The sequence below is a fragment of the Salmo salar genome, unplaced genomic scaffold (assembly GCF_965601325.2).
Source record: "Salmo salar unplaced genomic scaffold, fSalSal1 ptg000221l, whole genome shotgun sequence".
NCBI classification, from domain to species: Eukaryota; Metazoa; Chordata; class Actinopteri; order Salmoniformes; family Salmonidae; genus Salmo; species Salmo salar.
In genome coordinates, this window is record NW_027675333.1 from 2353396 (window position 1) to 2379075 (window position 25680).

At 42.7% G+C, this 25680-nt stretch overlaps 1 protein-coding gene across 4 annotated transcripts in view; it reads right to left on the reverse strand.

Annotated features, from left to right (window-relative positions):
- Positions 1 to 1864: 1864 nt before the first annotated feature.
- The window catches only part of LOC145867205 (uncharacterized), a 39809-nt gene continuing 15993 nt past the window's right edge, over positions 1865 to 25680 (reverse strand). For all 4 annotated transcript variants that reach the window (XM_082971261.1, XM_082971259.1, XM_082971260.1 and 1 more), the window contains 2 exons: positions 20383 to 25424; positions 1865 to 4909 (listed from right to left, as the gene is read on the reverse strand). In XM_082971261.1, the coding sequence (XP_082827387.1) occupies positions 22075 to 23214 (1140 nt within the window). In that variant the 5' untranslated portion in view covers positions 23215 to 25424 and the 3' untranslated portion in view covers positions 1865 to 4909; positions 20383 to 22074. The remainder of the gene's footprint in view (positions 4910 to 20382; positions 25425 to 25680) is intronic.

The window sequence follows — 25680 nt, forward strand, 5'->3', positions numbered from 1 at the left end:
GCAAAGACATCATTCAGCTTTTTCCCCGAGTTCTGAGAGCCTATGGGAGCCGTAGGAAGTGTCACGTTACAGCAAAGATCCTAAGTTTTCAATAAAGAGAGTCAAGAAGCCCAAGGAATGGTCAGAGAGGGCACTTCCTGTACAGAATCTTCTCAGGTTTTTGCCTGCCATATGAGTTCTGTTATACTCACAGACACCATTCAAACAGTTTTAAAAACTTGAGGGTGTTTTCTCTCCAAAGGAAATTATATGCATATTCTAGTTTCTGGGCAGCAGTAATAACCAGATTAAATCAGGGACGTTTTTTATCCGGCCGTGTAAATACTGCCCCCTACCCCTAACAGGTTAAAAAACATGAGCTGGCGCACACCCAGAAAAATAGTTTGTGAGGAGGTGCTGACTAACGGCGAATAAACTATAAACTATCAAAATAAATAAAGTCGCACACTCCATGTATAAACTCCCAGCAATTGAATGGGTATTTACCAACGTTTCAGCATCACTGTGCCTTCTTCAGGGTGATGTCATCAATACTTGAACCAGCTTATGTAGACAAACAGTGCAATTAGTGCAACCAATGACAATAGTGAGGGGTGTGTCATAAAAAATATATGACATATTAAATATATTACTGTATTGTTATCATATAGAAACATCATGGAATATTGTACATCATATTAAATATATTACTCTATTGTTATCATATAGAAACATCATGGAATATTGTACATCATATTAAATATATTACTCTATTGTTATCATATAGAAACATCATGGAATATTGTACATTATATGACCATCAACATACATTATTGTTTCATTCAATTTCACATAATAAGGATATTTAATATTTTCAAGTTCAGAAGTCAGAACCCATCACCTGCTATGTAAAATAGACAGAAGAATGCACAATGGTCAATGCTATCTGGGATCCTTGGGACATCCTACCCTAAACCCTAACCTTAACCCCTACCTTAACCATTTTAAATGTCAACTTCAACGGGCTAGGGACGTCCCAAGGATGTATCTCTACCTGAAAATACATGATCTAAGTGATTGATAGTTGGTATTCAGCAGTCATAAAGCCTTATTTACTTTAATGAACTACTAAAATAGTGATTTAGTCAGACAGCATAAACAGCAGCTCTACACTTTATTGACTGACTGATCCATTCATCCTTCCATCCCTCCTCAGCCTTCCTCTCCTCTGAAGACCCAGTGAGGGTGGAGCTCAGTCAGAGAGCTGTTGAGGGACTGGTTAGGAAGAACACTTCTACAGCCAGAGAGGTGAGAGGTCACACATGGTTTAGATGGTAAATATTTATGTCCCCTTAGCGGTTCATCACGTCAGCAAAAGGGAATATGTTCCATCTATGTTTATTTACATTAGTGCAAATTGTCCACTGATATTGGTGTAATTTCTCACCCCTCTTGGCTGTATGAAGTTAATTTCCCCTCAGGCACACACATTTGTTCTTTGATATTACGAAGGTCATTTGTGTATAATGTACTTTTCCCAACATCTCTTTACATTGCTGATGCATATTTGGTGGCCTGACTGTATCCATACTATATCAAAAGCCCATCCTGGTAGATCTGAACCTAATGCAGCTTGGAGTGATCAGATGACAGAAGTCACATTTAGGTGCCAGGTGTAACTGAGGCCATAGATGCTCCATATCCATTACTTTGAGTGGTTTATATAATATGACTAAATGTGTTTCTGTGTTGCAGGTGCAGTCAAGAAATGGAACAGCAAGGCCACAGAACATGACATAAGCAGAGCTGTGGGAGACCACCTCAAGCCCCTGGTAGAGCCGGGGGTGGTGTTTACCTCTTCAGCAGTCTGTTGATTGGTCAGTCACTGGGTTCATTTGTTTTATTATATGGTCAAATCAAATCAAGCTTGATTCATACAGCACATTTCAGACATGGATGCAACAAAATGGCTTCACAGGAAAAATATTTTTAAAAACATTGAAAATAAACAGAAATATTTAGTACACAACAAACATAAGAGGATAAAAAACAGAAGACTAAACTGAAAAACTAATGATTAAAATGTTAATTGGATGCAATATCCAACCCAAAATATAAGCTTGGGACACTGAAAGTTGACTAGTAACAACAACTGGGACCTAAAAGACACCCACCATGAGACCCACTAAATCTGCCCAAGAAGTGACAAACAAAAGAAAAACCCACACCAAACTTAAAGACAGGAAGTAAACCAAAAAGGTGGAGCAACTAAAGGTGTTGACTCTCCACATGTATCAAGACAACTGGAGCACTGGGCCAGACACTCTTAAATAGAACCTGGACCAGCTCAGGTGAAACACCTTCCCACTAACGAGATGGACAAGCCAGCACAGGTGTAACACATACTGACTAACGAGGTGACACCAATCAGTGCGTCCTACGTGCTAACGAGCTAGACGGGCTAACGAGCTAGACGTGCTAACGAGCTAGACGTGCTAACGAGCTAGACGGGCTAACGAGCTAGACGGGCTGACGAGCTAACGAGCTAGACGGGCTAACGAGCTAGACGGGCTAACGAGCTAGACGGGCTGACGAGCTAGACGTGCTAACGAGCTAGACGTGCTAACGAGCTAGACGAGCTAACGAGCTAGACGTGCTAACGAGCTAGACGTGCTAACGAGCTAGACGAGCTAACGAGCTAGACGTGCTAACGAGCTAGACGTGCTAACGAGCTAGACGCGCTACGAGCTAGACGTGCTAAAGTCCAACCTCAAAACATAAATGGAAAAACCAAAGCCTGTAACACCTTAAGACAACAAATATATCCTATATTTTTGATGGACAAGTTTGCTCACCACCAACAGAAAACAACTTCCATTTCACATTATAATCAACTACAATGCTTCACCTTCACCAATAGAAACATGGTGTCTACTGGATGTCAACAATTAAAAACAAGAAAAAAAACACATATTTCTAAATAATAATATACAATAGGATTATTTGTTTCTCCTTTTTCTTTCTATAGAATCCTAAAACTCACTAGCTTCTAGAACTCTCGTCTTCCTAAAACTCACTAGCTTCTAGAACTCTCCTCTTTCTAAATCCCACTAGCTTCTAGAACTCTCGTCTTCCTAAAACTCACTAGCTTCTAGAACACTCGTCTTCCTAAAACTCACTAGATTCTAGAACTCTCCTCTTTCTAAATCCCACTAGCTTCTAGAACTCTCGTCCCCTTGGAACGAGCCCAAACAAAACTCATCTCCAATACGGAAAAACGTGCAGTCAAAATAAATAAAGATCCATAGCAACGCACTAGCTAAACGCAAAACACAAATCTTATATCGATCAGGGGGGAAATCAGGTTGAACCTGCTCTTGAAACTAACACAACAAAACAAAAAACACATGGAAATGGAGATGTATTTTACCTCACTGGTTAGAGGACAACCTGCAGAAGACGGTCAGCTACATTTTGGAGTGATGCATTTAAATTTAGGGGTCCCTAAACAAAGGAACGCAACACTTATTTGTCATAACTCATCGATATCATGTTGAAATCAATTGTGCCGAGAGGAGGGAGATGAGGTTGCAAGTCCTGTTAAAATTAACAGCTCAAAAACCACACGGAATCTGGGAATAATGTGTACATCACTGGTTAGAGGACAATTTGTAGAAAACAGCTAGCTACATTTTGAAGTGTTGCATTGTGATTCCTGTGCGTCACCAACGTGGTAAGTGTAACATAACTCCTTTTGTGTTAGTCACTTTTTATTAAATCTCATAAATAGTAACTCTTCCAATTCAGAGCCTGGATTTTCCCCCTGAGGCTAATATCCATATCATGTTGAAATCAATAGAACAGGGGACAAACGTTTAGGGTTCTACATTGTGACATCATTAAAATACTCCTACTACAATGTTAAAACATTCTACATTGTGACATCATTAAAATACTCCTACTACAATGTTAAACATTCTACATTGTGACATCATTAAAATACTCCTTCTACAATGTTAAAACATTCTACATTGTGACATATCATTGATATCGTGAAACAACCCCTTCATGTATTTTCTGGTGTTTGATCAGATGTCTTATCGGAGAATGTTCACAGCTATAAGACTATAAGATTTCTCTCCTGTGTGTATTCTCTGGTGTTGAGTCAGAGAGCCAGAAGTAGTAAAACTCTTCCCACATTGACCACAGATATAAGGTTTCTCTCCTGTGTGTATTCTCTGGTGTTGAGTCAGATGGCAAGATTGACCAAAACTCTTCCCACATTGACCACAGATATAAGGTTTCTCTCCTGTGTGTGTTCTCTGGTGTAGAGTCAGAGAGCCAGATCTAGTAAAACTCTTCCCACATTTATCACAGCTATAAGGTTTCTCTTCTGTGTGTGTTCTCTGGTGTAGAGTCAGAGAGCCAGATGTTGTAAAACTCTTCCCACATTGACCACAGCTATAAGGTTTCTCTCCTGTGTGTATTCTCTGGTGCACTGTAAGATCGCCAGATTGACCAAAACTCTTCCCACATTGACCACAGCTATAAGGTTTCTCTCCTGTGTGTATTCTCTGGTGTGAAATCAGGTGGCTTAGCTGAGTAAAACTCTTCCCACATTGATCACAGCTATAAGGTTTCTCTCCTGTGTGTGTTCTTTGGTGCATCTTCAGATGGCTAGATTTATCAAAACTCTTCCCACATTGAGTACAGCAATAAGGTTTCTCTACTGTGTGGCTTCTCTGATGAATTTTAATGCCTGATGAGTTGAATTTCTTCCCACAGTCAGAGCAGCAGTGAGTTCTCTTCCCTGTGGATCTCTGCTGGTGTTTCTTGAGGTGTTCTGATCTGGAGAGACTCTTCTCTGCCTCGTCAGCATCATGAGGTTGTTGAGGCTCCCCAGAGGATCCACGATAGTCCCGCCTCTCTCCTGTGTGAACAACAAAGTCAGACAGATGATTAAAGGCCCACAACAGCGGTAATCCACTGTAAAAGGTGATGCCAACAGCGTAGCCATGATGTTGGACAACAATTGACGTCTGTAATGAATGTAATGATTATTTGACATTTGTCTTAAAATGAGCAACAATAGCCTTATTTTGTCTTGTTTTCACATTAGTAGTAACATCGATGATTGTAGGCTAGAAATAAGTTATTAAAGTTGTTGAAATCCTAAGCAGTGTGCCAGACGACTTTCGGTCTCCAATATAGGCCCCTTTCTATGTTTGCTAAAATTGCGGCATGAGGGCGATGCAAATTGATTGCAGAAACTCCTCCCTGCTAATGAGGAAACCGATAGTTATGGATGTAGTATATCTGCCTGGAGCAAAAATGGTGAGAAAAGATTTTCGTTTTTCACAATGTATTCTGAATGTGAATGGGGGAAATTCAGGGGAGTAACCTCCATTTCCAGGTTGCTTATGAGTGCATTTCACACTACTTTGGATTATAATTGTAAAGCTCATCTGAATCTCCTGCTTAATATGTTTGTGTTATTGTCGCAAATCAACCGCTTTACACTTAAAAAAAACACTACAACCAGAAAAAATGCTCTTTGGCTTTTCCATCAGCCTGACAATGAGGGTTTGTACACTGTTTGGTTGCAAAATTGGCCCATAACTTCACCTAACAACATAGACCTACTGTAGGACCCATAACTTCACCTAACAACAAATATAGGAAAATAGCTCTGCGTGTTGTACAATAGCCTATCCATCAAGAAACAGTTCTCTACACATTATGACCAAAGTAGGAATGTTGGATCCAACGTGGAGCACGGCATAACAGTCTTTACCAGAGTAATGAATAAAGAAGCACTTTGGTTGTTGTTGCATGTCGTGATGTTTGTCATGTGACTGTCATTCAGAAAATGATTTCCTGGATCAGCTGATGATAGTTGAACATGTGACTGGAACTAAACAACTACAGTATTAAGAATTATGTGTAAATATTGAAGAACCACATTAATGACAGTATCCATTTGGGTGTTGTCAATAAAGTTACTATATATATATATTTTACCTTTATTTAACCAGGTAGGCCAGTTAAGAACAAGTTCTCATTTACAACTGTGACCTGGCCAAGATAAAGCAAAGCAGTGCGACACAAACAACAGTTACACGTTGAATAAACAAACGAACAGTCAATAACACGACAGAAAAGTCTATATACAGTGTGTGCAAATGGAGTAAGGCAATAAATAGGCCATAGTAGCGAAGTAATTATAATTTATTAATTTAGCAAATTAACACTGGAGAGATAGATGTGCAGATGATGATATGCAAGTAGAAATACTGGTGTGCAAAAGAGCAGAAAAAGTAAATAAAAACATGGGGATGAGGTAGGCAGTTGGATGTGCTATTTACAGATGGGCTATGTACAGCTGCAGCGATCGGTAAGCTGCTCAGATAGCTGATGCTTAAAGTTAGTGAGGGAGATGTATGTCTCCAACTTCAGCGATTGTTGCAATTCGTTCCAGTCATTGGCAGCAGACAACTGGAGGGAAAGGCGGCCAAAGGAGGTGTTGGCTTTGGGGATGACCAGTGAGCTATACCTCCTGGAGTGCGTGCTATGGGTGGGTGTTGCTATGGTGACCAGTGAGCTGAGTTAAGGTGGAATAGCAAAGACTTACAGATGACCTGGAGCCAGTGGGTTTGGCGACGAAAATGTATCGAGGGCCAGTCGACAAGAGCATACAGGTTGCAGTGGTGGGCGGTATATGGGGCTTTAGTGACAAAACGGATGGCACTATGATAGACTGCATCCAGTTTGCTGAGTAGAGTGTTGGAGGCTATTCTGTAAATGACTTCGCCAAAGTTAAGGATCGGTAGGAAAGTCAGTTTTACGAGGGTATGTTTGGCAGAGTGAATGAAAGAGGCTTTGTTGCGAAATAGGAAGCTGGTTCTAGATTTAATTTTGGATTGGAGATGCTTAATATTAGTCTGGAAGGAGAGTTTATAGTCTAACCAGACACCTAGGTATTGTAGCTGTCCACATATTCTAAGTCAGAACCATCCAGAGTAGTGATGCTAGTCGGGCGGGTGTAGGCAGCGATCGGTTGTTGATTGATCGGTTGTTCTTATCAGCTGATGAGTCTGCCAATAAGAATACGGTGATTGACAGAGTCGAAAGCCTTGGCCAGGTCGATGAAGACGGCTGCACAGTACTGTCTTTTATCGATGGCGGTTATGATATTGTTTAGTACCTTGAGCGTTTCTGATGTCCACCCGTGACCAGCTCGGAAACCGGATTGCACAGCGGAGAAGATACGGTGGGATTTGAAATGGTCAGTGATGTTTGTTAACTTGGCTTTTGAAGACTTTAGAAAGGCAGGGCAGGATGGATATAGGTCTGTAACAGTTTGGGTCTAGAGTGACACCCCCTTTGAAAAGGGGGATGACCGCGGCAGCTTTCCAGTCTTTAGCGATCTCAGACGATACGAAAGAGAGGTTGAACAGACTAGTAATAGAGGTTGCCACAATGGCGGCAAATAATTTTAGAGAGGGTCCAGATTGTCTAGCCCAGCTGATTTGTACAGTTCCAGGTTTTGCAGCTCTTTCAGAACATCAGCTATCTGGATGAAGGAGAAGCTGGGGAGGCTTGGGCAAGTAGCTGCGGAGCTGTTGGCCGGGGTTGGGGAAGCCAGGAGGAAAGCATGGCCGGCCATAGAGAAATGCTTCTTGAAATTCGCGATTATCGTGGAGTTATCGGTGGTGACAGTGTTTCCTAGCCTCAGTGCAGTGGGCAGCTGGGATGAGGTGCTCTTATTCTCCATGGACTTTACAGTGTCCCAGAACTTTTTGGAGTTAGAGCTACAGGATGCAAATTTCTGTTTGAAAAAGCTAGCCTTTGCTTTCCTAACTTACTGTGTGTATTGGTTCCTGACTTCTCTGAAAAGTTGCATATCGCGGGGACTATTCGATGCTAGTGCAGTACGCCACAGGATGTTTTTGTGCTGGTCGAGGGCAGTCAGGTCTGGAGTGAACCAAGGCCTACATCTGTTCTTAGTTCTACATTTTTTGAAAGGGGCATGCTTATTTAAGGTGGTGAGGAAATTACTTTTAAAGAACAACCAGGCATCCCCTACTGACGGGATGAGGTCAAAATCCTTCCAGGATACCCGGGCCAGGTCGATTAGAAAGGCCTGCTTGCAGAATTGTTTTAGGGAGCGTTTGACAGTGATGAGGGGTGGTCGTTTGACCGCGGACCCATAACGGATGCAGGCAACGATCGCTGAGATCCTGATTGAAAACAGCAGAGGTGTATTTGGAGGGCAAGTTGGTCAGGATAATATCTATGAGGGTGCCCATGTTTAGGGATTTAGGGTTGTATCTGATGGGTTCCTTGATAATTTGTGTGAGATTGAGGGCATCTAGCTTGGATTGTAGGACGGCCGGGGTGTTAAGCATATCCCAGGTTAGGTCACCTAATAGAACCAAATCTGAAGATAGATAGGGGGCAATCAATTCACACATGGTGTCCAGGGCACAGCTGGGAGCTGAGGGGGGTCTATAACAGGCGGCAACAGTGAGAGACTTATTTCTGGAGAGATTCATTTTTAAAATTAGAAGCTCGAACTGTTTGGCTATGGACTTGGGAAGTATGACAGAACTTTGCAGGACATCTCTGCAGTAGATTGCAACTACTCTCTTTTTGACAATTCTATCTTGACTGAAAATGTTGTGGTTGGGGATGGAAATTTCAGAATTTCTGGTTGCCTTCCTAAGCCAGGATTCAGACACGGCCAGGACATCACACAGGGCCTGGGTTAACCTCTACATCACCCGAGGAACAGAGGAGTAGGATGAGGGTACGGCTAAAGGCTATCAGAATTGGTCGTCTAATGCGTTGGGAACAGAGAATAAAAGGAGCAGATTTCTGGGCGTGGTAGGATAGATTCAAGGCATAATGTACAGACAGGGGTATGGTAGGGTGCGGGTACAGTGGAGGTAAACCTAGGCATTGAGTGACGATAAGAGAGGTTGCATCTCCGGAGGCACCAGTTATGCTAGGTGAGGTCACCGCATGTGTGGGAGTTGGGACAAAAGAGTTCTCTGAGGCATGTTGAGTGGGACTAGGGGCTCTGCAGTAAAATAAAACAATGATAACTACCCTAAGAAACAGTATACAAGGCATATTGACAGTTGAGAGACATAAAGCGAGGCATAAAGCAATCACAGGTGTTGATTGGGATAGCTAGCTAAGACAACAACGGGTAAGACAACAACAGTTAATCAGCTAAGACAATAACAGGTAAAATGGCGATGAATGGGCAGAGAGGGTCAGTTAACTACACACGGGGCCTGAGTTCGAGGCTGTGGCCGACAGATAAACAAAATGGAGACCCGTGATTAATGAACAATCCAGCAGGCATCAGCTATGTAGCCAAGTGATCATAGGGTCCAGTGAACAGGAATATATGAAACATGGAAGCAGTTAGGTAGTTGTTACTACGCTAGCATCTTCCGCGCCTGGCTCGAGGCTAACTGGTGCTAGCTTCGGGACAAGGGCGTCACCGACATCCTGCAAAGGCCAGTTGAGGGCACATCGGACGGAATTACGTTGGCAGACCAGTCGTGATGGATCGTTGGGGCTCCATGTTTACAAAGGGTCCAGGCCAATTGGCAAAAGAGGTATTGTAGCTGGAGTAATTTTGTTTGCTAGCCGGGAGATGCACCTGGCTCGAGGCTAACTGGTGCTAGCTTCGGGACAAGGGCGTTAGCCACTATAGCCACTCCGGTGCAAATGTCCAGAGCTTACGGCAGGAATCCGGTGATGTATTGGCTTCTAGTCGTCTTAGTGAAGAGTCTGGGAGGCATCAGCTGTGTAGCTGAGTGATCATAGGGTCCACTGAGCAGGCCGGGAGATGGGCCTGGCTCAAGGCTAGCTTCGAGGCTGGGCCACTCGGTAGCAGCTAGCTAGCCGTGATTATCCGGTGTAATGGTCCAGAGCTTACGGCAGGAATACGGTGATGTAGTGGAGAAAAAAAGTCCAATATGCTCAGGGTTGATAACGTGCTGTGCAGACTGGCAGGTATAATCCAGGCAAAAAGCGGCTGGTGTCTGAGCTAAAAAGGTAAAGCAGTGGCTAAAAATGACTAAATAGCTAGTAGCTAATTAGCTGGTTAGCTCCTGATGGCTAGGTTCTGATGGAGGTTCTAGCTATAAGGTCTAAAAATAGAAGATCCGTATCACATTGGGTGAGGCGGGTTGCCGGAAGGTATATTTAATTTGAACATGGAAAAAGAGATTGAAATATTTTGCAATATATACAAAAAGACAAAAAACAACATTTACAACAACAATCACGTCATACTGCTACGCCATCTTGGATTAGAAGATGACTCAGTTAAAAAACATTGGATACAGCAAACTCAAATGATTTAGTATTTCTGTGCCCACAAACTGTTTTCCCAGCGTAACATAAGGAGACACTAAATGATACGAAGGTCGAGTGCATTTTCATTCACGCCTCGCTGGAAGCCCCGCCTTCCACAGGTGATGAGCGTGAGGCTCGGATTTATTCCTTAAATTTAATACCGCTCTTCATCGACCCAGGAAGGGGTGGGGCCAAACAGGTGTTGCACCTCATTTCCCTCCTTCAGGGAACAGTAATTATAGTGTTAGGTTCTAATTTTTCAGAGTAAATAACTCACGGACACTAGAGAAGCTTAACCAAGTTTAATTCTTCCCAAAGGGTCGTTACAACTGTAATTCAGACAAAAACATGTTCTCACCATCACAAGTATAAACACCCCACTTTGGACACTCCTTCTCTCCAATCCTTACATCTTCTGGTTCAACAGGAAGAGGGTAACAGGATACTAAACCCTTATTACTCCCTTCAGGGGATCTGACCTGACCTCCTGACCTCAACCCCTCCTTCGCCTAATCCACAGATGTCCATCCGCTTCCCCTAAAGCAATCCTGTGATCTCCTCCCGTCCACCCAGCACATTCCACAGCCACTCTGTCTTTCTACAGATCTCACTCCTTTATATACTCTGTGTCTGATCTATCATGTCTTTAATATGATCAAAGTTTAGAATCCAACAATAGTCATAAAGTTACACTCCCTTTTAGTCGGTCAACTTCTGTACAACATACTATGGGACAATACAATCATTCCCCATGCCGACCCAAACGGATACTAAATGAAACGGCCCCTGGCAGACCACCCAGACCTGACCCCGCAAGATGTGCCAGTTTTGTCAATTTATTAATTGTCTTTTGTTTGAAACACTCCTGTCAATGTTGAGTAAGGACGCACACCTGAATACGCATATAGAAGTAGGACTAGTCTACCTTGCCTGTGTGCAAATGTAGGCCTATAAATGTGCCCATTTGGGGATGTCTGATAGTATTTCTGATTGTCTTAATGCACCACCACTAATGAGTTGTGGAGGTTCTCAAAGCAAATGTTTCTTCACCTCAAACAGCAAGTGCACCTCAGCCACGCTCAAGGTCCTAAACGATATCTTAACCGCCATCGATAAGAAACAATACTGTGCAGCCGTATTCATTGACCTGGCCAAGGCTTTCGACACTGTCAATCACCACATCCTCATCGGCAGACTCAATAGCCTTGGTTTCTCAAATGATTGCCTCGCCTGGTTCACCAACTACTTCTCTGATAGAGTTCAGTGTGTCAAATCGGAGGGCCTGTTGTCCGGGCCTCTGGCAGTCTCTATGGGGGTGCCACAGGGTTCAATTCTTGGGCCGACTCTCTTCTCTGTATACATCAATTATGTCGCTCTTGCTGCTGGTGAGTCTCTGATCCAGCTCTACGCAGACGACACCATTCTGTAAACTTCTGGCCCTTCTTTGGACACTGTGTTAACAACCCTCCAGACGAGCTTCAATGCCATACAACTCTCCTTCCGTGGCCACCAACTGCTCTTAAATACAAGTAAAACTAAATGCATGCTCCTCAACCGATCGCTGCCTGCACCTGCCCGCCCGTCCAGCATCACTACTCCGGACGGTTCTGACTTAGAATATGTGGACAACTACAAATACCTAGGTGTCTGGTTAGACTGTAAACTCTCCTTCCAGACTTATATTAACCTCTATGGGACCGGCGGGACGAATTCGTCCCACCTACGTAACAGCCACTGCCATCCTGTGGCGCGATTTTCAAAATCTTCAAAATCATATTACTTCAATTTCTCAAACATATGACTATTTTACAGCCATTTAAAGATAAGACTCTCGTTAATCTAACCACACTGTCCGATTTCAAAAAGGCTTTACAACGAAAGCAAAACATTAGATTATGTCAGCAGAGTACCAAGCCAGAAATAATCAGACACCCATTTTTCAAGCCAGCATATAATGTCACCAAAACCCAGAAGACAGCTAAATGCAGCACTCACCTTTGATGATCTTCATCAGATGACAACCCTAGGACATTATGTTATACAATACATGCATGTTTTGTTCAATCAAGTTCATATTTATATCAAAAACCAGCTTTTTACATTAGCATGTGACGTTCAGAACTAGCATACCCCCCGCAAACTTACGGGGAATTCGCTAACATTTTACTAAATTACTCACGATAAACGTTCACAAAAAGCATAACAATTATTTTAAGAATTATAGATACAGACCTCCTCTATGCACTCGATATGTCCGATTTTAAAATAGCTTTTTGGTGAAAGCACATTTTGCAATATTCTCAGTAGATAGCCCAGGCATCACGGGCTCGCTATTTAGACACCCGGCAAGTTTAGCACTCACCATAATCATATTTACTATTATAAAAATGTCATTACCTTTTGTTGTCTTCGTCAGAATGCACACCCAGGACGTCTACTTCAATAACAAATGTTGGTTTGGTCCAAAATAATCCATCGTTATATCCGAATAGCGGCGTTTTGTTCGTGCGTTCCAGACACTATCCGAAATAGTAAAGAAGTGTCGCGCGCTTGGCGCAATTCCTGACAATAAAATTCAAAGTATTCCATTGCCGTACGTGGAAGCATGTCAACCGCTGTTTAAAATCAATTTTTACGTCATTTTTCTCGTAGAAAAGCGATAAAATTCCGACAGGGAATCTCCTTTTCGGCAAACAGAGGAAAAAATCCCAAAGGCGGGGGCGGTCGGGGTCACGCGCATAAGCTAGTGTCTCTTGATGGGCCACTTGAGAAAGGCGATAATGTGTTTCAGCCTGGGGCTGGAATGACGACATTCTCTTTTTTCCCGGGCTATGAGAGCCTATGGACGACGTGGGAAGTGTCACGTTAGAGCAGAGATCCTTAGTAAATGATAGAGATGGCAAAGAAGTTCCAGAAATGGTCAGACAGGCCACTTCCTGTAAAGGAATCTCTCAGGTTTTGACCTGCCATTTGAGTTCTGTTATACTCACAGACACCATTCAAACAGTTTTAGAAAATTTAGGGTGTTTTCTATCCATATGAAATAAGTATATGCATATTCTAGTTACTGAGTAGGAGTGGTAACCAGATTAAATCGGGTATGTTTTTTATCCAGCCGTGTCAATGCTGCCCCCTAGCCCTAACAGGTTAAACATCTCCAATCCAAAATTAAATCTAGAATTGGCTTCCTATTTCGCAACATAGCATCCTTCACTCATGCTGCAAACATACCCTCATAAAACTGACCATCCTACCGATCCTCGTCTTCGGCGATGTCATTTACAAAATAGCCTCCAATACCTTACTCAATAAATTGGATGCAGTCTATCACAGTGCCATCCATTTTGTCACCAAAGCCCCATATACTACCCACCACTGCGACCTGTACGCTCTCGTTGGCTGGCCCTCACTTCATACTCGTCTCCAAACCCACTGGCTCCAGGTCATCTACAAGACCCTGCTAGGTAAAGTCACCCCTTATCTCCGCTCACTGGTCACCATAGCAGCACCCACCTGTAGCACGCGCTACAGCAGGTATCTCTCTCTCTGGTCACTCCCAAAGCCAATTCCTCCTTCGGCCGCCTCTTCTTCCTGTTCTCTGCTGCCAATGACTGGAACGAACTACAAAAATCTCTGAAACTGGAAACACTTATCTTCCTCACTAGCTTTAAGCACCAGCTGTCAGAGCAGCTCACAGATCACTGCACCTGTACATAGCCCATCTATAATTTAGCCCAAACAACTACCTCTTCCCCTACTGTATTTATTTATTTTGCTCCTTTGCACCCCATTATTTCTATTTCTACTTTGCACTTTCTTCTACTTCAAATCTACCATTCCAGTGTTTTACTTGCTATATTGTATTTATTTTGCCACCACTGTCTTTTTGTCTTTACCTCCCTTATCTCACCTCATTTGCTCACATTGTATATAGACTTATTTTTCTAATGTATTATTGACTGTATGTTTGTTTTACTCCATGTGTAACTCTGTGTTGTTGTATGTTGTCGAACTGCTTTGCTTTATCTTGGCCAGGTCGCAATTGTAAATGAGAACTTGTTCTCAACTTGCCTACCTGGTTAAATAAAGGTGAAAAAAATAAAATAAAAGATCAATGTCCCTGTTTTATTAGATAGTACTCACTGTATTTACTGGTGTTAATCAGATCAATGTCCCTGTTTTATTAGATAGTACTCACTGTATTTACTAGTGTTAATCAGTTCTCCAGTCTTCTCTTCTTCGTCCTCCTCTAATGTGACAGTAATCTCCCCCTCTTCATCTTTCACTCCAAAAACTGCATCTTCCTCCTTTTCTTTCACAGTAACATCCTCCTCCTCTTTCACTCTGAAGGCGTCTTCCTCTTCTTTCACTGTAACGTCTTTCTCTTCTTTTTTCACGGTAACAGCCTCACCCTCTACTTGTTTTTGTATTGTAACAGCCTCCTCTTTCACCAGAGCTTCTTTCTCCGTCCAACAGACCTCTTCTTTAGCAGGAGGAGAGTAGCTTAGTGAACTCATGGTCGGGGATGTTAGCTAGCTAGGCTAGTGCTAACTTAACCAGCCAGATAGTTGACTTACAACGTAAATATGAAATTAAATGGGGTAGCTAGTTGTTAACACATAAGTATGTTTAAATCACAGTTACAGTTAAACCAGGAAAGTGTCTAAAGAACTTGAATGTTCAGACTTTGTCGGCTAGCGAGCTACCGAGGTGGCTGCAGTTGTTGAAGAGTTCCGTCCACTAGATTATACGTCACACTAGAAACATCGCCTGAAAGACACATATCGCCATCTGCTGTCTGGAGGGAGGAAACGCAGTTGAGGAGGGAAAACTATTTTTATTCTTCATTGAATTATAATATTATAAAGCAGTTTAGGGAAACGTTTTGTTCTCTCCATTAAATATTAATATTATATCAACACGTACAAAGAGCAACAAGTGTTGTTTGATTAGTACATATTTTTTATGAGAATTTAAAACAAACTCTACATCTACTCCACATTTGTATTTCTGATTCAGTCAAATAACTAGATATCAAAATTAGCACCTAGTTATTGGTACCCTTGATAATGATGAGCAAAAATTACTGTATGAAATAAATAAATTAACTTTACCCACTACCAGGATATTTTAGCCAAAAACCTGGTTACCTCTCTGCTAGGAGGCTGAAACTTGGCCATAAGTGGATCTTCCAGCAAGACACATCAACATCCACAAAGAAATGGTTAATTGGGCACAAAAATCAACATTTTTAATGGCCATCTCAGTCTTCGGACTTGAACTCCATTGAAAACCTGTGGTTTGAATTGAACAGGGCAGTCCATAAGACAGACTAAATAAATCAAAGACCTGGAGAGATTCTGTTTGGAGGAAGGGTCTAAGATCCCACCCAATGTGTTCTCTAATCTCATTAAACATTTCAGTGTCGTTATCCTCCCAAGGGGAGGGTGCTGGAGTATTGAAAACATGGGAGGCAATAATTCAGACCCCAGCCTTTTGAGAATTACATGTTAAACTAAATCTCTTTCTCTGAGCAATTCTATTAGTATAAAATAATATAATTTCTTTATTTTTTACATACAATATAGCTCAGTATTTTAATTATTTATTTAATAGAGTCGTTTATCTCATCTTTATCAAGGGTGTCAACAATTTTGTCCCCCACTGACCTCCATACTGCTGCTACATGATGTAACAATACATCATGTAGATGTATATAATGAACAGACTAGGTCTATACTGCTCCTACATGGTGTAACAATATATCATGTGGATGTATATAATGAACAGACTAGGTCTATACTGCTCCTACATGGTGTAACAATACATAATGTAGATGTATATAATGAACAGACTAGGTCTATAGTGCTCCTACATGGTGTAACAATACATCATGTAGATGTATATAATGAACAGACTAGGTCTATACTGCTCCTACATGGTGTAACAATACATCATGTAGATGTATATAATGAACAGACTAGGTCTATACTGCTGCTACACGGTGTAACAATACATCATGTAGATGTATATAATGAACAGACTAGGTCTATACTGCTCCTAAATGGTGTAACAAAACATCATGTAGATGTATATAATGAACAGACTAGGTCTATACTGCTCCTACATGGTGTAACAATACATCATGTAGATGTATATAATGAACAGACTAGGTCTATACTGCTCCTAAATGGTGTAGCAAAACATCATGTAGATGTATATAATGAACAGACTAGGTCTATACTGCTCCTACATGGTGTAACAATACATCACGTAGATGTATATAATGAACAGACTAGGTCTATACTGCTCCTACATGGTGTAACAATACATCACGTAGATGTATATAATGAACAGACTAGGTCTATACTGCTCCTACATGGTGTAACAATACATCGTGTAGATGTATATAATGAACAGACTAGGTCTATACTGCTCCTACACGGTGTAACAATACATCGTGTAGATGTATATAATGAACAGACTAGGTCTATACTGCTCCTACACGGTGTAACAATACATCGTGTAGATGTATATAATGAACAGACTAGGTCTATACTGCTCCTACACGGTGTAACAATACATCATGTAGATGTATATAATGAACAGACTAGGTCTATACTGCTCCTACACGGTGTAACAATACATCATGTAGATGTATATAATGAACAGACTAGGTCTATACTGCTCCTACACGGTGTAACAATACATCATGTAGATGTATATAATGAACAGACTAGGTCTATACTGCTCCTACATGGTGTAACAAAAGTTTGGGGTCACTTAGAAATGTTCTTGTTTTTGAAAGAAAAACACTTTTTTTGTCCATTAAAATAACATCAAATTGATCTGAAATACAGTGTAGACATTGTTAATGTTGTAAATGACTATTGTAGCTGGAAACAGCTGATTGTTTATGGAATATCTACATAGGCGTACAGAGGCCCATTATCAGCAACCATCACTCCTGTGTTCCAATGGCACGTTGTGTCAGCTAATCCAAGTTTATCATTTTAAAAGACTAATTGATCATTAGAAAACCCTTTTGCAATTATGTTAGCACAGCTGAAAACTGTTGTGCTGATTAAAGAAGCAATAAAACTGTCCTTATTTAAGCTAGTTGAGTATCTGGAGCATCAGCATTTGTGAGTTCGATTACAGGCTCAAAATGGCCAGAAACAAATCATTTTCTTCTGAAAATTGTTAGTCTATTCTATTTCTGAGAAATGAAGGCTATTCCATGCGAAAAATTGCCAAGAAACTGAAGATCTCGTACAATGTTGTGTACTACTCCCTTCACAGAACAGCGCAAACTGGCTCTAACCAGAATAGAAGTAGGCCCCAGTGCACAACTGAGCAAGAGGACAAGTACGTTAGTGTCTAATTTGAGAAACAGACGCCTCACAAGTTTTCAACTGGAAGCTTTATCAAATTGTACCCGCAAAACACCAGTCTAAACGTCAACAGTGAAGAGGCAACTCCGGGATGCTGGCCTTCTAGGCAGAGTTGTAAAGAAAAAGCCATATCTCAGACTTGCCAAAAAAATTTAAATATTAAGATGGGCAAAAGAACACAGACACTGGACAGAGGAACTCTGTCTACAAGGCCAGCATCCCGGAGTCGCCTCTTCACTGCTGACGTTGAGACTGGTGTTTTGCGGGTACTATTCAATGAAGCTACCAGTTGAGGACTTGTGAGGCGTCTGTTTCTCAAACTAGACACTCTGATGTACTTGTCCTCATGCTCAGTTGTGCATCGGGGCCTCCCACTCCTCTGTCTATTCTGGTTAGAGCCAGTTTGCGCTGTTCTGTGAAGGGAGTAGTACACAGTGTTGTATGAGATCTTCAGTTTCTTAGCAATTACTCGCATGGAATAGCCTTACTTTCTAAGAACAAGAATAGATTGATGAGTTTCAGAAGAAAGTACTTTGTTTCTGGCCATTTTGAGCCTGTAAACAAACCCACAAATACTAATGTTCTAGATACTCAATTAGTCTAAAGAAGGCCAGTTTTATTGCTTCTTTAATCAGAACAACAGTTTTCAGCTGTGCTAACATAATTGCAAAAGGATTTTCTAATGATCAATTACCCTTTTAAAATTATAAACTTGGATTAGCGAACACAACGTGCCATTGGAACACAGGAGTGATGGTTGCTGATAATGGGCCTCTGTACGCCTATGTAGATATTCCATAAAAAATCAGTGTTTTCCAGCTACAATAGTCATTAACCTCTTGGGTATGTGGGACGTGACTGTCCCAACTGCGGGACACACTATTCAACAGCCAGTGAAATAGCAGGGCGCCAAACTCAAAACAACAAAAATCTCATAATTCAAATTTCTCAAACATACAACTATTATATCCCATTTTAAAGATAAACTTCTCGTTAATCCAACCACAGTGTCCGATATCAAAAAGGCTTTACGGCGAAAGCATAGCATTAGATTATGTTAGGACAGCACCTAGACAAGAAAAACCACACAGCCATTTTCCAAGCAAGGGGAGGCGTCACAAAAACCAGAAATACAGCTAAAATTAATCACTAACCTTTGATGATCTTCATCAGATGGCACTCATAGGACTTCATGTTACACAATACATGTATGTTTTCCTCGATGAAGTTCATATTTATATCCAAAAACCCCATATTACATTGGCGTGTAATGTTCAGAAATGTCCCAAAACTTCTGGTGAATGAGCACATCAATTTACAGAAATACTCATCATAAACGTCGATAAAATATTAAACTGTTATTCAAAGAATTATAGATACACTTCTCCTTAATGCAACCACTGTGTCAGATTTCAAAAAAACTTTACAAGAAAACACACTTTGCAATAATCTGAGTACGGCGTTCAGACACGAAACCAAACCCGCCATTTTGTGGAGTCAATAAAACTCAGAAATAATATTATAAATATTCCCTTACCTTTGATGATCTTCATCAGAATGCACTCCCAGGAATCCCAGGTCCACAATAAATGTTTGTTTTGTTCGATAAAGTTCTTCATTTATGTGCAAATACCTCCTTTTTGTTCGCGCGTTCAGTCCACTCCTCCAAATGCAGGAAGCGCGCAAAAAAGTCACGAAGAAAAGTAAAAAGAAGTTCTATTTACGTTCGTAGAAATATGTCAAATGATGTATAGCATCAATCTTTAGGATGTTTTTAACATAAATCTTCAGTAATATTCCAACCGGACAATTCCAATGTCTTCAGAAAAGAAAAGGAACACAGCTCACACTCACGTGAGAGCGCACCTCTGAGCTCATGTCATTTCGTCACTCATCTGACTCAATATTCACAGTAGAAGCATGAAACAACGTTCTAAAGACTGATGACATCTAGTGGACGCCTTAGGAAGTGCAAAATTAACCCTAAGTCACTGTGTAGGCAATAGGCAATCACTTGAAAAAACTACAACCCTCAGATTTCCCACTTCCTGGGTGGATTTTTCTCAGGTTTTTGCCTGCCATATGAGTTCTGTTATACTCACTGACATCATTCAAACAGTTTTAGAAACTTCAGAGTGTTTTCTATCCAAATCTACTAATACTATGCATTTCCTACCTTCTGAGCCTGAGTAGCAGGCAGTTTAATTTGGGCATGCCTTTCATCCGGACGTCAAAATACTGCTCCCTACCCTAGAGAAGTTAACAATGTGTACACTGTATTTCTGATCAATTTGATGTTATTTTAATGGACACATTTTTTTACTTTTCTTTCGAAAATATGGACATTACTAAGTGACTCCAAACTTTTGAACGGTAGTGTACATGTAGGTAGGGGTAAAAGTGACTAGGCAATCAGGATAGAGATTACATCTCCTCATCCAGGGAGTGCACACACACACACACGGAGGGAATGTTGTGTTTGTTTAATATTGTTTAAGGACTATGAAAATGGAAAAAAAGATTAGCCTATGGATTATGAAAACAACAAAAAGAAATGTGAAAATGGGAGAGGAGAAATGACTAGAGACAGTGTTGTTTAACTCACTGACCATGACCCATGAGTTCTTCTTACCTTTGTTCAGTAGAAAGGTCTCCCTCTCTAAAGGATATAGGAGGCGCCATAGACTGCTCACTCTTCATGGACACACAGCTGGGTACAGGGGAGGCTGGTCTCTCCTGCTTGATTGGACTTCAACACAACAGAGACAAACATTTCATCTCTCATCTGCTCTGAGCTCAGATGGGAAACATAAGAAGAGTTTTATTCCAAAACGCTATATATAACTTTTCAGAAATGTTCGTAAATTAGCTTTTATTGTTTAAAGATATTATGAAAGAGATTGGTGTGATTTTTCACTATCTAATCATGGCATTGGATTATTCAATGACAGACATGTATTAGTTTAAAATCTATCACTTGATGGTTTCATTTCAGAGTCAAATGTTTTTTTTTGCAAAATGCTATATATCTGCCTCACTCTCAGAGAAATCGGTAGTACTGCTAGGTTTTACACAGTAATAATATATATCTGCCTCTCTCTCAGAGAAATCAGTAGTATTGCTAGGTTTAACACAGTAATAATATATATCTGCCTCACTTTCAGAGAAATCAGTAGTACTGCTAGGTTTTATACAGTAATACTATATATCTGCCTCACACTCAGAGAAATAAGTAGTACTGCTAAGTTTTACAAAGTGAAATGTAACAAATAACTACATTTTTAATAAAGAACTGTACAAATGATACACTTGTGACATCAATATTAAAACATTTAAATATAATAATCCAATACAGAAATATGAGATCAGTTTGTAAAACATTTACATTTGACATTTTAGTCATTTAGCAGATGTTTTTATTCAGGGTCTGGTTTCCCAAATGCATTTTAAGGAAAAGTTAATAATTTGAATATTCGCAGGAGCATTGTTAAATCTCTGAGCTGTTTAAAAAAAAACATTGTTATTAACGTTGAAAGCATCGTCGGAAAAGGAGGACCAATATGCAGCAGAATTGTTTTGGCTCATCTTGAACATTTATTAGACTCAAAATTAACATACAAAATAACAAAACAAACTCACGATATAGACAGTCTTCTCAGGCTCACATACGCTAGACAAGAAACAATCTCCCACAAATGACAAACACACCCTAATATATGGAACTCTCAATCAAAGGCAAAGAGAAAACACCTGCCTTCAATTGAGAGTCCCAACCCCAATTAACCAAACATAGAAACACACTCACTAGACTCCACATAGAAATATATAAACATAGACCATAAACCAAAAACCCGGAAATACTAAATCAAACGCCCTTTTACCAAAACACCACCCCGAACCACATAAAACAAATACCCTCTGCCACGTCCTGACCAAACTACAATGACAATTAACCCTTATACTGGCCAGGACGTGACAGTACCCCCCCCCCCCCCTAAAGGTGCTAACCCCGGAAGCACCTCAAGAAAAACAAAAACCCCAAACAACAACAAAAATCCCCCTAAAGTAAAGGGAGGGAAGGGAGGGTGGCTGCCGTCACTGATGGCACTTGTGCTACACCCCCCCTCCCCAACCCACCTATGCAAGTGGTGGTTCAGGCTCCGGCCTATTGTCCTCCAGAGTGCCGACCCCGATCAGCCTCGGACCGTAGGCAGACTCCCCTTGCTCTGGATCCTGGGCAGACCTCCTCCTCTCCACCCTGTATACAGACTCATTAATTGAACAGTTAATCATTTTAAGTTCTGGATTGTCAGGCTTACTCAGTTCAGGGTTGCTGCTCGACTCCCTTGGTTCTTCGTAATCGGCAGACTCTGGGCCGATGGGGCAGTCTGGCAGCTCCGGGCAGTCTGGCCACTCTGGCAGCTCCGGGCAGTCTGGCCACTCTGGCATCTCTGGGCAGTCTGGCCACTCTGGCATCTCCGGGCAGTCTGGCCACTCTGGCATCGCCGGGCAGTCTGGCCACTCTGGCATCTCCGGGCAGTCTGGCCACTCTGGCAATCTCCGGGCAGTCTGGCCACTCTGGCATCTCCGGGCAGTCTGGCCACTGGCATCTCTGGGCAGTCTGGCCACTCTGGCATCTCCGGGCAGTCTGGCCACTCTGGCATCTCCGGGCAGTCTGGCCACTCTGGCATCTCCGGCCACTCTGGCCACTCTGGCATCTCCGGCCACTCTGGCAGCTCCTGACTAGTGGGTGGCTCTGGTGGCTCTTGACTGGCGGGCGGTCTGGCGACTCTTGACTGACGGGCGGCTCTGGCGACTCTTGACTGACGGGCGGCTCTGGCGACTCTTGACTGACGGGCGGCTCTGGCGACTCTTGACTGACGGGCAGCTCTGGCGACTCTTGACTGACGGGCAGCTCTGGCGACTCTTGACTGACGGGCAGCCCTGGCGACGTCGGACTGGGATGACGCACTTGAAGCCTGGTGCGTGGTGCTGGTACTGGACTTACCAGACTGGGAACACGTACCTCCAGGCTAGTGCGGGGAGCGGGAACAGGACGAGTCGGACTGGGCTGACGCACTTCCGGGTCCGCACGAGAGACAGGAACTGGAAACACCGGGCTATGGAGGCGCACAGGCGGTCTTGATCTTACCTCCTGCACAACCTGTCCTGGCTGGATGGAACTAGTAGCCCTGTATGAGCGGGGTGCTTGTACAGGGCGGACTGGGCTGTGCAGGGGCCTGATGGTAGCCGTGCGTAGAGCGGGAGTTGGGTAGCCTGGTCCTCGGAGGCGTACCGGCGACCAGATGCGCTGCGCAGGCATCCTCCTACCAGGCTGGATGCTCACTCTAGCACGGCACCTGCGAGGGGCTGGAATAACGCGCACCGGACTGTGCGTGCGTATGGGTGAGATATTGCGCTCTTCAGCGAAACATGGCGCCCTCCACCTCATACGCTCCTCCATATAACCACGGGTAGCTAGCTTCCGGCTCTTCCTAGGCCTAGCCAAACTACCCGTGTGCCCCCCCCCAAAAAATTATTGGGGGTGCCTCTCGTGCTTCAACGCCAGTCGTGTTCCTCGGAAACGTTCCCGGTCCTTACCAGCCATTCTCCATGGGCCCTCTCCGGCCATAACTTGCTCCCATGTCCATCTCTCCCGTTTGTCCAATTCAAAATCCCTCTGCTCCTTCCTCTGCTGCTTGGTCCTGGTTTGGTGGGAGATTCTGTCAGGGATTTCGTCGTCGTCAGACGATATGGCGAAATCATCGTCGGAAAAGGAGGACCAATATGCAGCAGAATTGTTTTGGCTCATCTTGAACATTTATTAGACTCAAAATGAACATACAAAATAACAAAACAAACTCACGATATAGACAGTCTTCTCAGGCTCACATACGCTAGACAAGAAACAATCTCCCACAAATGACAAACACACCCTAATATATGGGACTCTCAATCAAAGGCAAAGAGAAAACACCTGCCTTCAATTGAGAGTCCCAACCCCAATTAATCAACCATAGAAACACACTCACTAGACTCCACATAGAAATATATAAACATAGACCATAAACCAAAAACCCGGAAATACTAAATCAAACGCCCTTTTACCAAAACACCACCCCGAACCACATAAAACAAATACCCTCTGCCACGTCCTGACCAAACTACAATGACAATTAACCCTTATACTGGCCAGGACATGACAGCAAGATGCAGTAGATGGTATAGAGTACAGTATATACATATGAGATGAGTAATGTAGGGTATGAAAACATATAAAGAGGCATTGTTGAAAGTGGCTAGTGCTAAATTACATCAAGATGGCAAGATGCAGTAGATGGTATAGCGTACAGTATATACATATGAGATGAGTAATGTAGGGTAAGTAAACATTATATAATATAAAGTGGCTAGTGATGAATTGAATACATCAATTTTTTATTATTAAAGTGGCTTGAGTTGAGTCAGTATGTTGGTAACAGCCACACACACAGACCTCACTTCCCTCTGGAGAGCCTTACGGTTATGGGCGGAGCAGCTGCCGAACCATTTCAGTTTGTCCGTGATGTGTACGCCTAGGAACTTAAAACTCTCCACCCTCTCCACTACTGTCCCATCAATGTAGATAGGGGGCTGCTCCCTCTGCTGTTTCCTGAAGTCCACGATCATCTCCTTGTTGACATTAAGTGCGAGGTTATTTTCCTGACACCACACTCCGAGGGCCCTCACCTCCTCCCTGTAGGCCGTCTTGTCGTTGTTGATAATCAAGCCTACCACTGTAGTGTCGTCTGCAAACTTGATGATTGAGTTGGAGGCGTGCATGGCCACGCAGTCGTGGGTGAACAGGGAGTACAGGAGAGGGCTGAGAACGCACCCTTGTGGTGCCCCAGTGTTGAGGGTCAGCGGGGTGGAGATGTTGTTACATACCTTCACCACCTGGGGGCGGCCCGTCAGGAAGTCCAGGACCCAGTTGCACAGGGCGGGGTCGAGACCCAGGGTCTCGAGCTTAATGACGAGTTTGTAGGGTACTATGGTGTTAAATGCTGAGCTGCAATCAATGAACAGCATTCTTACATAGGTATTCCTCTTGTCCAGATGGGTTAGGGCAGTGTGCAGTGTGATGGCGATTGCGTCGTCTGTGGACCTATTGGGTCGGTAAGCAAATTGGAGTGGGTCTAGGGTGACAGGTGATATGGTCCTTGACTAGTCTCTCAAAGCACTTCATGATGACAGAAGTGAGTGCTACAGGGCAGTAGTCATTTAGCTCAGTTACCTTAGCTTTCTTGGGAACAGGAATAATGGTGGCCCTCTTGAAGCATGTGGGGACAGCAGACTGGGATAGGGAGAGATTGAATATGTCCGTAAACACACCAGCCAGCTGGTCTGCGCATGCTCTGAGGACGTGGCCGGGAATGCCGTCTGGGCCTGCAGCCTTGCGAGGGTTAACACGTTTAAATGTTTTACTCACGTTGGCTACGATGAAGGAGAGCCCGCAGTTTTTGGTAGCGGGCCGTGTCAGTGGCGCTGTGTTGTCCTCAAGGTGAGTAAAAAAGCTGTTTAGTCTGTCTGGGAGCAAGGCATCGTGATCAGCGACGGGGCTGGTTTTTCTTTTGTAGTCCGTGATTGACTGTAGACCCTGCCACATACCTCTCGTGTCTGAGCCGTTGAATGAGGCTATAAGGAGTACCAGTACTGAGTCAATGTGCAGGGGTACCAGGTAGTTGAGGTAATAATGAGACTATAAGGAGTACCAGTACTGAGTCAATGTGCAGGGGTACCAGGTAGTTGACGTAATAATGAGACTATAAGGAGTACCAGTACTGAGTCAATGTGCAGGGGTACCAGGTAGTTGAGGTAATAATGAGACTATAAGGAGTACCACTACTGAGTCAATGTGCAGGGGTACCAGGTAGTTGAGGTAATAATGAGA